General features: G+C 44.4%; 1 protein-coding gene across 2 annotated transcripts in view; it reads left to right on the forward strand.

The window, feature by feature from the left end:
- The window catches only part of LOC126456793 (solute carrier organic anion transporter family member 4A1), a 552,827-nt gene that overhangs the window by 326,009 nt on the left and 211,502 nt on the right, over nucleotides 1-15,316 (forward strand). For both annotated transcript variants that reach the window (XM_050092582.1, XM_050092583.1), the window contains exon 4: nucleotides 4,919-5,021. In XM_050092582.1, the coding sequence (XP_049948539.1) occupies nucleotides 4,919-5,021 (103 nt within the window). The remainder of the gene's footprint in view (nucleotides 1-4,918; nucleotides 5,022-15,316) is intronic.

Raw genomic sequence — 15,316 nt, forward strand, 5'->3', positions numbered from 1 at the left:
TCTCCTCCTGCACCCTCTCTGTATCTCCTCCTCTCTATATCCATCTCCTCCTTCCCCTTACTAATCCCCTCTCTCTTCATGCAACTCTTCCTCCTCCTTTCCTCAGTCCTTTTCCCGGGCTCCCTCTCCCCCGCCCTTCCATCCTCTTTTTTCCCCACCTACCCTCTCTCTGCCCCCCCTTCTCTCCCCTGAGTCCTTTTGCATTTCCCTCCTCTGCCTTTTCCCATTCCGTCTCGCATCTGCCCTGCCCCTCTCCCCTTATGAGTCCTCTCCCTCCTTTGATTCCCCCCCTTTCGTTTTTCCTCTTCTCCCTCCTTGTTTTCCCCCTCATCTGTCCAGGTCGCCCCCCCCCCATCTGCCCTAGGCTATGGTGGTCCTCTTTGTGCCAACATTTTAGTGCAATGTTTACAGTGAGTGTTCAGTGTTGTGTGTCTTATTTGAAGTGTTGCGAACGGCCATCATACTGTCGCTGGGTGTGCTTTTATATCTCTTGCGAACAGAAACCAAACTGTCGCCATGTTTTTTAATTGTGTGCCTACTATGTTACCTGTCTGCATCCTGTGTATTTTATTCGCTTTGCCAACCCTTTGCTTTATGTTTTAACTTTCCACAATTTTCCACCGTTTTACAATTTAAGTCCCCATTTTATTGCCTGCTTTTATTGTTTCTTAACTTCTTCTTACGTTTTAAAAAGTCTGTAGGCTACTGAGCAGCGTAATAAGCTTCTGCCAGCCCGCCCCCTTGGGGGGGGGGGGGAGTCGAAATACAATAACGGAAAAAAATATGCAACTCTTATCCCTCCTCTCTCTACCCAACCATCCTATCTGTGTCCATCACCTCCACCCCTCCCTCTCTCTATCCATCTGCACCATTCCCTCTCTTTGTCCACCTAATAAACCTCCAATCTCTGTCCATCTCCTGCTCTTCTTCCTTCTTTCTGTCAATCTGCTCCCTCCTCCCTCTGTCCATCTCCTTCTTTCCCTGTGATTCCATCTCCTCCTTCCCCTCTGTTTGTCGATAACCACCTCCCCCTTTCTCCATCCGTCTCCTCCTTCCCCTCTTTCTATCTTCTCCGCCCCCCTCCCTGTTGACTTCGTCCCCTTTCTGTTCTGTGTCCATCTCCTCCTCTCCCCTGTCTCTACTCATCTCCTTCCCTTTACTTTCTCTGTCCATTTCTAGCTTGCGTACTGTGTCTATCTCTTCCTCCTCCTCCTATATGTGCCTGTCTTGTCCTTCCTGCTCCTTTTCTCACCATCTCCTCGACCTCCCTTCTCTCTCTATGTTATCACACCCACCTGAATAAGAGGCTGGTGTTTCTAACCTTATAGTATTTCTTTCCAGACTGTAACTAATATGTGTACCAAATTTGACTGAAATCATTTCAAGGATTTAGGATGAATGTTTTACCCGTGGCTTTGCTCGCATGCAAAAATCAAGACTTTTGGCGAATTCTAAAACATACCAAAATGGCTTCAAATTGTCCACAAATCCAGAACATTCCACAACATTCAAGACTGTTCTGGAATGTTTCATAATGATCTGGGGTGTTCCTGAACATTCTGGAATCTTCCCGAATGTTCCAGCCTATTCCCGAACAATCCAAAACATCGCAGATCACTGTAAAACATTCCGGAACATTCTGGAATGTTGTGAAATGCTCTGGAATGTTCTGGAATGCTCTCGAATTCTCTCGAATGTTCTGGAATATTGTAGAAATTTCTAGAGGGTGAAACATTTAATCCCTTTTATCTTCAAAAGCGTGCCCTGCAGGTAAGAACGTACACCTACTTCATGGATGGGACATAGAGGGCTAACACATCATATAACTCCCTTGATCGTAACGGGAATCGTTTCTGAGTTTTAGCGGCATGCACATTGTACACTTTTATAATACAATATATTGATTAAAGGCCACCGCTGCGTTTTTATGTGGAAACTAATCTCAGATCTAATTTACGAATTTTGATACGGTTTCAGTAATAGATAGACTGAGGGAGATTTGTGTACATCACTATATAGGCTTACTCGTTGTTGTTGTGGTCTTCAGTCCTGAGACTGGTTTGATGCAGCTCCCCATGCTATTCTATCCTGTGCAAGGTTCTTCATCTCCCAGTACCTACTGCACCCTACATCCATCTGAATCTGCTTAGTGTATTCATCTCCCTCTACGATTTTTACCCTCCACGCTGCCCTCCAATACTAAATTGGTGATCCCTTGGTGCCTCAGAACGTGTCCTTCCAACCGATCCCTTCTTCTAGTCAAGTTCTGCCACAAACTCATCTTCTCCCCAATCCTATTCAATACCTCCTCATTAGTTATGTGATCTACCCATCTAATCTTCAGCATTCTTCTGGAGCACCACATTTCAAAAGCTTCTATTCTCTTCTTCTCCAAACTATTTATCATCCATGTTTCACTTCCATACATGGCTACACTCCATACAAATACTTTCAGAAATGATGTCCTGACACATAAATCTATACTCGATGTTAACAAATTTCTCTTCATCAGAAACGCTTTCCTTGCCATTGCCTGTCTACATTTTATATCCTTTCTACTTCGACCATCATCAGTTATTTCGCTCCCCAAATAGCAAAACTCCTTTACTACTTTAAGGCTTACTCATATTATAAAAAGTCGTTTTGCCATAGATAACTAGTGGTACTTGTGAAATGCCAGTGCAGGTCAAAATTTCCTTTGTAATTGAATCACAGCATTCAACTACATGAATTGTCCTTCATTTCCAACAACAACATAGAGTGCATGCTTTTATCTTTAGAATGAATATGTTGTGACAATTGGGACGCGAACCCGGATTTCATGCTTGTCGCGAAAAATGGTTCAAATTGCTCTGAGCACTATGGGACTTGACAGCGGAGGTCATCAGTCCCCTAGAACGTAGAACTACTTAAACCTAACTAACCTAAGGACATCACACACATCCATGCCCGAGGCAGGATTCGAGCCTGCGACCGCAGCGGTCGCGCGTTTGCAGACTGTAGCGCGTGGAACCGCTCGGCCACAAAGGCCAGTTGCTTGTCGTGAGCAGCTGCCTTATGAGAGAGCGCATCCAGGGCTGACCTAAACTTAACAGTCTTTAATGTTTCCACTTGTGGTTGCCGAACTGTACAGGCAGAGGTTCTACGATAAATATGTGGCAGTAACACCACTTGGTGAGTGGAGTCATTGCAGGATCGCGGCCGAATTCCAAAGCCCTTCTATTACTGCCAGCGTGTCATTTCCTAATCTAATTCCCTCACCAGTACTCACAGTACTCAACTACATTCAGTTATTCTTCTTTTACCCATTGTCGATGTTCGTCATACAACTTCTTTTCGAGACACTGTCCATTCTGGCCATGCTATGATACAACCTGAACAAGCTGTATTCAGACCTTATAGAAGCTGCTGTGTACATGTGCTCTCCTTGACTACTCACATAGAATCTGGATACCAAAAGAAAACTGGAGTAGTGTTCATTGACCTGTCAGCAGCTTATGATATGGTGTGGTGCGAGGACCTATTATTGAAATTTTTGAGAGCAATACCTTGCAAAACTCTAGGCAACCTCTTATATAACGTGCTAAGCAACAGGCGGTTTAAAGTACATCAAGGAGAAGAGAAAAGCAGATGGCATGTACTCAATGACGGATTACCTCAGGGCTCTGTTCTTGCTCTAGTGTTATTCAACCTCCACACAGGTGACCTGCCGAAAATTTCAATATGCAGATGACCTGGCAATTTCATATCAGAGTGAAGACCTTCCTGAATGCGAAGAACGCCTAACGAACAGCCTTATTAAACTTTCTGAGTATTTTGAGACATGGCGACTGAGACCAAATGTTTCAAAACCGAGGTAAGCCTGTTCCACCTCTCTAATCGCCTTTCATCAGCAAAGATTAGCCCACAGTTCGGCCCTCTTGGCACAGTCAGATACAACGAAAGCCCAAAATACCTGGTAGCCAATCTGGACAGAACTTTAACATACAAAAAAGACCTTTCCAACTTGGCCAAGAAGATACAAACACGAGTGAACCTTGTGAGAAAGCTGGCAGGCGGTACATGGGGAGCAACCACATCAGTCCTCCGAGGAGCATCCCTTGCACTCCTATACTCTGCGGCAAAATACTGTGCACCAGTTTGGCGCCGAAGCGCCCACGTAGTGAAAGTAGACGTCCAACTGAACTCAGTTACGAGAGTAATTGGTGGTTCAGTCCGATCTACACCTACATGCTGGCTACCAGTGCTTTCAAACATCTGTCCACCAGACCTCCGTCGAAAGGCTGCTCTTTACATCCTCTGTCAGCAAGCTTGTGAAAACAACTCGATCCTTCTTCATGACAATTTGCTATCACTGTCCAGGAAACGCTTCAAATCTAGAAGACCAGCATATGAGAGTCCAAATGCTATCCACAGGATTCGACCAGGACGCAGAGTGGAAACGTGAGTGGCAAGCTACAAGAACCCGAAACCACGAACTTGTAGACAATCCAACAGTTCCAGTTCCAGGCTTCCACCAACCGAGGGTGGTGTGGGTGCAGTTAAACAGATACTGGATCTAAGAGGGTAGGTGCAAATACAACATGCACAAGTGGGGCTTTTCAAGTGACAGTGTGTGTGACTGTGGTGACACCCAAACAATGAGCCACATTGTGAATGAATGCCCAATCAGACGATTCCATGGTGGCATTGAGAAGCTCCATCAAGCATCCCACGAGGCACTCCGCTGGATCGAGTCCATCAACATCCGAGTGTAGTCTGAGCCGTTTTAAAACTTGTGCACTGTGTATAATTTCACATATTCATTTTTATATCTCTCTCTTTGTTTTGCTAAATGTGTATTACTGTAATTGATGCATGCGATAATAATGATAATGTGCGGGTTTGTGAGTAAAAAGCCTGTACGGCGGTGTTGCAGGAATCTACTACACGACGGCCATCATCGGGCCAGCGCTGGGCTACGTGTTGGGTGGACAGCTGCTCAAGATCTACACCGACGTCCTCACCGTCAACCCGGCAGAGTGAGTACCTCTTCTTTATATGCTTCTGCTGTCAGATCCTTGGTTTTACGGAACAGTAAGCAGTAAAGGAAACAAAAGAAAAGTTTGAAGTAGGTATTAAAATTCATGGAGAAGAAATAAAAACTTTGAGGTTCGCCGATGACGTTGTAATTCTGTCAGAGACAGCAGAGGACTCGGAAGAGCAGTTGAACGGAATGGACAGTGTCTTGAAAGGAGGATATAAGATGAACATCAACAAAAGCAAAACGAGGATAATGGAATGTAGTCTAATTAAGTCGGGTGATGCTGAGGGAATTAGATCAGGAAAAGAGACACTTAAAGTAGTAAACTAGTTTTGCTATTTGGGGAGAAAAATAACTGATGATGGTCGAAATAGAGAGGATATAAAATGTAGACTGGCAATGGCAAGGAAATCGTTTCTGAAGAAGAGAAATTTGTTAACATCGAGTATTGATTTAAGTGTCAGGAAGTTGTTTCTGAAAGTATTTGTATGGAGTGTAGCCATGTATGGAAGTGAAACATGGACGATAAATAGTTTAGACAAGGAGAGAATAGAAGCTTTCGAAATGTGGTACTACAGAAGAATGCTGAAGATTAGATGGGTAGATCGCATAAATAATGAGGAGGTATTGAATAGAATTGGGGGGAAGAGGAGTTTGTGGCACAACCTGACTAGAAGAAGGGATCGGTTGGCAAGACATGGTCTGAGGCATCAAGGATCACCAATTTAGTACTGGAGGGCAGCGTGGAGGGTATAAATCGTAGAGGGAGACCTAGAGATGACTACACTAAGCAGATTCAGAAGGATGTAGGTTGCAGTAGGTACTGGGAGATGAAGAAGCTTGCACAGGATGGAGTAGCATGGAGAGCTGCATCAAACCAGTCTCGGGACTGAAGACCGCAACAACAACAAACAGTGCCTACAGCAGGCGAGGTGACCGTCACCGTCTTTTTCGACGTCCGGGGTCGACACTTTCGGAATTCCTTGAGCACAGAAAACCCACTGACAGTTACGTGTCCTGTGAGGCATTCCGTAGCTTGTAGCTTACATAAGTCCATCAAGGACGAACAGCCTTGGCTGTTCACGGAGAGAGTGATAGCGTTCCACGATAACGCGCGACCACACGTCTCCAAGATCACACAAAGTATGACGTTTGAAGGGGGAGCTGGTCGTAGGTTGTGTTCCAAAAATGAACAGCATATCGACAGAAGTGGTGACCCTTTCTGCAGGATCTGACCATCATTTTGCAGGACAATGCTCAAGCACGTACAGTGCAAGCTGTTACTGATTTGTTTGACTGATGTGGCTGCTAAGTACTATACCACCTACTGCACTCGCCTGACTTAAGCCCTCGTGAGCTCAACTCGATTTCTAAACTGAAGGAAACACTTCACGGCATTCGCTTCAGAACTGCTACAAATTCGTCGAGCAATAGACCGCGCCGCTCGAACTGCCAGCACAACTGGCACTCCTAAGAGCATTCTACGACTTACATATCGCTAGCAACGGGTTATACACAATGCTGATGACTACTTTGAACGTCAGTAAAACTTTGAAACACGTATCTATTTTGTACGAGCTGTAAATAAATAGTTGCCACTATTAAAGTTCCAACCCTCGTAGACTGAATAATATCGGTGATAGGCTACAGCTCTCACTCCCTTCCCAACCACTGTTTCTCTTTCATGTCCCTCGACCCTTATAACTGCCATCTGGTTTCTACACAAATTGTAAATAGCCCTTCGCTCCCTCTATTTGACCCCTGCCATCTTCAGGATTTGAAAGAGAGTATTTGGTTGAAAACGACGGAATACTACAACACTTCATCCTGTTCTCACAAGCTCGGAATGAAAAACAAAAGAAGTTCCTTTTTTTTTTTTTTTTTTTTTTTAAGAGCACGAGCTTCAAATGAATTGGGCTTTTTTCATCTCTCTTTTCGAGCATAATAGTGGAATCATTTTGGTCTGGCGAATTATGGAAATGGTAGTGCTGCTCTGAATGAAAAATGTTGTTTCCTGCCATTTCCACCAGATCTGCATCTTTACTTTCCATTCCTTTGCGAGTCGTAAGCTAATCCGCGGTATTGAGTTTCAAATCCAAAAATGTTGTGTCTTCGTATCAGAAAGCCTACGACTTTCGATCTCCAGTTGTAAGGTGTTTCGCTTATCATTGCGATGCCAACAGAGAAACGATAATTTTTCGAGGCGTCAGTCCCACTGGTTCACTAGAGCACTTGCACACTACAGCCCCAAATATTTGTTGGATGTATTCCAAACCCTGCCTTCCCATACAGTTTTTACCTTCTACAAGTCCCTCTAGTACCATGAAAGCTATTTTCTGATGTCTTAACACACGTCTCATCGTCCTGTCGCTTTGTCTTGTCAGCGTTTTCCATATGTTCCTTTCTTTGCCGATTCTGCAGAAAACCTCTTCATTCCTTATCTTATCAGTCCACTAATTTTCAACATTCTTCTATAGCAACACATCTCAAGCGCTTCGATTCACTTCTGTTATGGTTTTCTCAAAGTCTGTCATTCACTAACATACAATATTGTGGTCCAAACGTACATTCTCAGCAATTCCTTCCTCTGAATGAAGCCGATGTTTGAAACCAGCAGACTTATCTTGGCCACGATACCCCTCCTTGCATGTGCTAGTCTGCTTTTTATGCCCTCCTTCCTTCATCCGTCGTGTTATTTTGCTCCGCGGTCCTCAATTTCTGTTGTTAAATTTCTCACTTATCTCGTTTCTGCTACTTCTCATTACTTTCATCTTTCTCATTAGACTGTTCAATCCTTTCAACAGATCCTGTAATTCTTCTTCACATTCACTGAGGACAGCAATCTCATCAGCGAATCTTACCAATGATATCCTCTCACCTCGAATTGCAATCCCACTCTGGAACCTTTCTTTCATTTCTGCGAATGTTCTTCGGTGTAGGTGCGATAGGCTGCATAACTGACTGAAACCGTTTTTAATCCGAGAGATTCGTTCTTGCTCTTCCAGTTTTATTGCTCCCTCGTGGTTCTTGTACATATTGAATACTACCCGTCTTGCCCTACAGCTTAAAACCCCAGTTTTCGCAGAATTTCGAACATCCTGGGGCTTATATCCTGTCAAACGCTTTTCCTAGGTCGAGAAATCCTATGAACGTGTGTTGTTTTACCTGAAGTCTTGCTTTCATTATCAGACACAACGTGAGAACTGTTCTCTCTGGTGTCTTTAACTCTCTGAAAATGAAACTGATCGTCGTATATCATACCCTGAATTTTCTCTTCCCTTCTTCCGTATTATTCTTGCCAGCATCTTGTATATATGAGTTATCAAGCGGATTGTCGATAGTTCTCGCAGTTATTTTACCTTGCTGTTTTCGTGATTGTGTGGATGATATTTTTCCGAAGGTCAGATGGTGTGTCACCAGACTTAGAAATTCTACACGCCAACTTTAATAGCCACTTAGTTACCAGTTACCCTGAGGATTTCAGAAATTTCAAAGTAATGTTATGTATCCCTTACAACGTATTTTATCGGATGTCTTCTGAAGTTAATCTCTGGTTGTAATACTGGAACCCCCCCATCTTCCATACTGACTCCCATTATTTCGCCGGCCGTGGTGGCCGAGCAGTTCTAGGCGCTACAGTCTGGAACCGCGCGACCGCTACGGTCGCAGGTTGGAATCCTGCCTCGGGAATGGATGTGTGTGATGTCCTTAGGTTAGTTAGGTTTATGTAGTTCTAAGTTCTAGGGGACTGATGACCACCAGATGTTAAGTCCCTTAGTGCTCAGAGCCATTTAAATCATTTTGAACCCATTATTTCCTCAGTCATGCAATCAGACAAATCCTTAGCAGTCAATTGGTCACCAGTTCCCTGAAGATCTCAGAAATTTTGAAGTAATGTTATCTATCACTTCTACCGTCTTTGGTCGGAAGCCTTCTGAAGTTCTATTAATCTCTGGTTGTAATACTGGAACCCCCACCATCTTCCATACCGATTCTCCTCTCATTTTTTTCCTCAATCATGTAATCCTCACCAACGTAGAGGCCTTTGATGTACTGTTTTCACCTGTCCACTCTCTCCTCTGCGCTTAGCAGTGTAATTATCATTGCACACTTAACATAACAACCGCCCTTGCTTTCAACTTCTTAACATAATCGCCCTTGTTTGTAACTAACTGTACAGATGGTTATTTTGATTTTTCTATACTCCAATGATGATACTATCAAATAAAGACTGATTCACCGTGACCGCGGAAATTACTGCATCACACCGCAAATATTTAATGCGTCACCAAAGCGCGTGGGAAGGAACTGCAGCCGCAGCATCTGATCAAGTTCAATATCGCCTCATCCGGGGCGACAGCCCCCGTTGAGTCACGGCCCTGTACTCTGTCACGCTCCCTGCCCCCGTCACTCTGCAGCTGGCCTCTGATGCTCATGTCCCAGCGTAGCGCCGACGTCGATGTCAACAACAGGCATCAGTCAAGGGGATCTGGGCGTCCAGTGACGGCACCCCAGCTCGGTATCGGTGTCCGCTAACGAGGCGAGTAGCGGTTCATCCACCGCACGGGGCGAGGCGGCTAACTTTTGCTACCTTTAATAACTTTTGATTCCGTGGCGGATATTTTCTCCACTACCTAAATAACATAATGTACGCTCAGTCTGTGGCTCGGGTACGATCCCTACTACCGTTTGTATCGCTCTCTCTTTCTCAGTTTTGGGAAATCAAACGAAGCATTCGTTTGGCGACGTCGTCCCTGACGGGCCATTGGAATTTGCGCGCGCAACCGGCAGATTGCCTAATATCAGTTAAAATTAAATCGGAAACGGCGCAACTTACCAAGTTTTTCCTTAAGAGTTATTTCTCAGCACAGCCTTACAATGTTTTCAGACTGCTACTGACCATCCTGTCTAATGTTGACCTAACTTAGCTTATATCTTACTGAATTCTTTCTTATATACATATGTATGTATACATTGGTACAAATTAAAGAAAATTTAATACACTGCTCTCCATAATTAAAGCAACAAACAAAAATTTTAGAAGGTTGCTTTTATTTTGCCACAAAACAGTATAAACAGATGATAGTAAAGTAGAAAATGGTTCAAATGGCTCTGAGCACTATGGGACTTAACTGCTGTGGTCATCAGTTCCCTAGAACTTAGAACTACTTAAACCTAACTAACCTAAGGACATCACACACATCCATGCCCGAGGCAGGATTCGAACCTGCAACCGTAGCGGTCGCGCGGTTCCAGACTGTAGCGTTCTTCATTTTTTCCAACTTGCATACACATCCGACAACTGGTTGATGTGCTCAGTATGGGGTGTGACCCCCTCTGGCAGCAATACAGGCCTTAGAACGATGGGGCACGCAGTGAATGATGTCATCAGTCTCATGTTGAAGCAATAACGCCCATCCTTTTGGTTGGTGGATGCTGACGTGATGCAAGTCACCTCCTTAGTGCATCCCAGACATGCTGAATGGGATTCAAATAGGGATAGCGAGCAGGCCAAGCCATAGGTTCAATATCTTCCATTTCCAAGGAAACATCAACCACCCGTGCTCTATAAGGTCGAGCATTATTGTCCATCAATACGAAGTCTGGGCCCACAGCATCTCGCAACAACGGCAAATGAGGTCCCAAGATATCGTCACCATATCTGACAGCAGTTAAACCTTGCCGACTCACCCGTACATTTCATGAGTAGGGGTTCGACTGGTAAACATAGTTCCTTCCCACACGATTTGGGATCCTCCTCGATATCGGTCTCTTTCCAATGTTTGGGTCCCTAAATCGTTTTTTCACGTTCCCTCCAGATGCGAATCCATCGACAATCACTCTGCAGACTAAATTTGGACTGTTTGACCGTCCAGGTGGCATGTTGATGACTCCACCCTAGACGTTCTCTTCTGTGAAGACGCGTCAGAGGTACACATAAAGCAGGTCTCGGACATAAAAGCCACTCTGCTGAAGCCTTCTGCACGCCGTTTGCCAACACGTCCAGTGGATGCTGCCAACTCACATGCCAGTTGCCGCGGCTAAGACGGTACTGTCGTGGCCTTACAGCGAAATGGCGGTCCTCTCCTCTGAAGTCACACTTGGTCGGCCCTGTCCTGGTCTTCGGGATACAGTTTCGGTCTCTAGAAACTGTCGCCACGTCCGAGAAACAACGGAACCATTCACACTAAGCCATCGGTCCATATCAGCTTGCGACGATCCTGCTTCCGTTCTGTCTGCGGCTCTCGAGAGCAGAGAATCTGGTAGGATTCTCTCTGTGCTACACTGCTCCGTCTGTGACTGTGTACACAGCGATTGTGGATGTGGGACTACACGGCAAACAACCTCGTTTCATAGGTGCCCTGACGTCATCGTTGGCATGGTTGTCCGTTGACCGTAATGCCATTTTCCGTGCAGAACAAGATTATACGGGCATCTAGTTGATGATTATATCGTGAATAAGACAAGTACGGGGAAATAACGATTTGTTGCTTTAATTTTGGACACCAGTGTATGTGCTGCGGCGTGATAGGTAGACATAAGCGACAGATGAAGATGAACAGTTGAGGTTGAAACTGGGTAGTTCAGTTGTAAAGACGGACGGATGGGATTTGTCGGTTTATTAGTAGAAAACAGCAATGTTTTGCAGCGGAAAAGGGGTGGTTTTCTTTGTGGTAATAATGGGAAGGTGTAACGTGCAAAAGAGAATTTTGAGAGTGCAGAGATTATCGGAACGAAGACGTTGCCAGCAGATTATTTTAAGAAGTGGCTCAGTGATTTAGAATCATCAAATGAAAAGACTGCTAGAGAGAAGAATCGAGAAGCAAGACTCAAGACTAAAGAATTAGTATAAGGATCAGTGGAAAAGACAACAGGAGGTCAAGATTCACAAGACGTTGGAAAGAAGAGAGTGGCAAACAGTTTTCATCACAAAAATGGAAATATCTAACAGCAGAGGTTATGTGCCACGGAGATAACAGTGCTATTTCATCCAAGAGACACCATGAGACCGTGAACTACAGTGATGGTATGGAACATGAATGTTGATCTCCGTGTTTCAGGAAGTTCACTGCGAACAGATTCATTATTGTTAAATTACTTACTGTGAGGACCAAAACAAGCATTATACGTTGCTATACTATTTTATTAGCATAGCAAGGACATGCACATCAAAACTTCCACAATCCGGATACCTGTAGCCTTGATGACAGCCACTATTCTAGCGGGCATACATTCAATCAAGTGCTGGAAGGTTTCTTGGGGAATGACAGCCCATTCTTCACGGAGTGCTGCAGTGAGGAGAGGTATCGATGTCGGTTGGCGAGGCCTGGCACGAAGTCGGCGTTCCAAAACATCCCAAAGGTGTTCTATAGGATTCAGATCAGGACTCTGTGCCGGCCAGTTCATTACAGGGATGTTATTGTCGTGTAACCACTCCACCACGGGCCGTGCATTATGAACAAGGTGCTCGTTCGTATTGAAAGATGCAATCGCCGTCCGCAAATTGCTCTTCAACAGTGGGAAGCAAAAAGGTGCTTAAAACGTCAATGTAGGCCTGTGCTGTGATAGTGGCACGCAAAATAACAAGGGGTGCCAGCCCCCCCCCCTCCATGAAAAACATGACTACACCATAACACCATAGCCTCCGAATTTTACTGTTGGCACTACAGACGCTGGCAGATGACGCTCACCGGGCATACGCCATACCCACACCCTGCCATCGGATCGCCACATTGTGCACCGTGATTCGTCACTCCACACAACGTTTTTCCATTGTTCAATCGTCCAATGTTTACGCTCCTTACACCAAGCGAGGCGTTCTTTGGCATTTACCGTCAAGAAGAGTGGCTTATGAGCAGCCGCTCGACCATGAAATCCAAGCTTTCTCACCTCGCGCCTGTCATAGTACTTGCAGTGGATCCTGATGCAGTTTGGAATTCCTATGTGATGGTCTGGATAGATGTCTGCCTATTACACATTACGAACCTTTTCAACTGTCGGCGGTCTCTGTCAGTCAACAGACCAGGTTGGCCTGGGCTTTTGTGCTGTACATGTGTCTTCACGTTTCCACCTCACTTTCACATCGAAAACAGTGGAACTAGGGAAGTTTAGGAGTGTGTGTAAATCTCGCGTGCAGATGTGTGACACAAGTGACACCCAGTCGCCTGACCACGTTCGAAGTCCTTGCGTTCCGCGGAGCGCCCCACTCTGGCCTCTAACGATATCTAATGACTACTGAGGTCGCTGATATGGAGTACCTGGCAGTAGGTGGCAGTACAATGTACCAAATATAAAAACCTATGTTTTTGTGGTGTCCGGATACTTTTGATCACTTAGTGTATATTAACTGAGACTGAACTGTCGATACGCGAACTGAATGCAGTAGCAATGTCGCGATAGACTCTCCATGTTACTGCCTCCTTACGATCTTCACTTTTACACACATATCCATAATTCACACCAGTTTTAAACATTTTTAATTTTACACAAGAAAATTCACTCCAATTACAGTGTTGCGCAACCATTCAAACACGACAGAGAAATAACTTATCTATCTAAATATTTGCATAAATATTATTGTGATTTTTTTATTTGCAAACTATGTATGCAAGTGTGATCGTGTGTATGTGTGGGAAGAATTAAGTTACCCCTCACAGGCGAGAACAGAAATAAGGCTTAGCCAGATATAGATCTAGCGAAGGCAATTTGCTCAACTCTGATCTATCTAATGAAGCGGTAACAGGCTTGGAGATAGCAAAGTTGCAACGATATTCCCCACACTCGAATGTTTTTTGTGTAATATCCTGGCAGAAAGTGTGTGGACCTTTCTTTTCAGTGTAGCAACTGTAAATGATGTGTCTTATTTTGGTGCGCTACACCTATGGCTCCTTCCACTACTGAAAGAAGCTGAACCACAGAACTGTATTTGGCAGCAAGCTAGTACGCCGCCTCACTGGTGTAACTCATTACGTGATTGGTTAAACGTTGTTATAAGCGACTGCTGGATTGGTCGTAAGAGGCTGGATATCAGAGCTTGTTTCACATGGTCTCCACGTTTACGCGATCCGACGCCATGCAATTTTTATCTTTGAGGGTTCATAAAGGGCCATGTATGTGTGCTTCTGCTACCAGTTGATCTGACCAACTTAAATTCTAGAAAAACTTAAAAGCCCAGAAAGCCTTAAAAACCAAATACTCAATTTGAAACTCCCGGTAAGTTTCCTTTCATTACTTGAATAAAAATTCCTGGAGAAAACAATGTTCTTTATTTTTAAAATTGCCCTTGTATGTCGCTAAATTGGCCTACGGAACGAGCCTAATTCACGGACATAAAGTAGCTGAATAAGCGTGCAATAAGAATTATACATTGCGACCCATATAGACCTGAACTACTTTACTGAGTCATAATATTTCAGCGAATAATGGGACAAATTTCCAATTTTTGGAGGTGATAATACACAATTTGGAGAGTACATACGTACGTACATACATACACACAAAGTCCTCACAGCAAATGCTGGAAATGCCCTCCACCAGTATCGATGCACAACTACATTCGTTTCTCGCTATTCCGCGACGTTCTGTGAATGATGTGTAACGACATCATGGAGCTCTGCGGTTGACAATGATGTATTCTTGTACACTTAGCTTTCAAAATACTCCCAACAGAAAAAATCCAGGGGGAAGGGTTAGGTCAAGTGATCGGAGGGCCGCAATTCTTTATTATTATTATTATTATTTGGGATTATTGGGTCACCAAAGAAACTGGTTACAAGTTGCTTTTGTGTGACACGTTGCTCTGTCTTGTTGGAAATAACGTTCTGTAAGTTCGCCGTCGTCCAGTTGCCCCACAAATGTATTGAAGATGCCCGTACAAACTGTAGTATAAACTGTCGTATCAAAGAAAATGGGGCCTAAATTCTGGAAGCTATCAGCGCACACCACACTCCAACCTTTTCGTATGCAGCGGTGTTTCGTGGAAGATGTTGCTGTTGTTGTGGTCTTCAGTCCAGAGACTGGTCTGATGTAGCTCTCCATGCTACTCTATCCTTTGCAACCTTCTTCATCTCCTAGTACCTACTGAAAGTTACATCCTTCTGAATCTGCTTAGTGTATTCATCTCTTGGTCTCCCTCTACGATTTTTACCCTCCACACTGCCCTCCAATATTAAATTGGTGATCCCTTGATGCCTCAGAACATGTCCTACCAACCGATCCCTTCTTCTAGTCAAGTTGTGCCACAAATTACTCTTCTCCCCAATTCTGTTCAATACGTCCTCATTAGTTACGTGA

The sequence above is a fragment of the Schistocerca serialis genome, chromosome 2 (genome assembly GCF_023864345.2).
Source record: "Schistocerca serialis cubense isolate TAMUIC-IGC-003099 chromosome 2, iqSchSeri2.2, whole genome shotgun sequence".
NCBI classification, from domain to species: Eukaryota; Metazoa; Arthropoda; class Insecta; order Orthoptera; family Acrididae; genus Schistocerca; species Schistocerca serialis.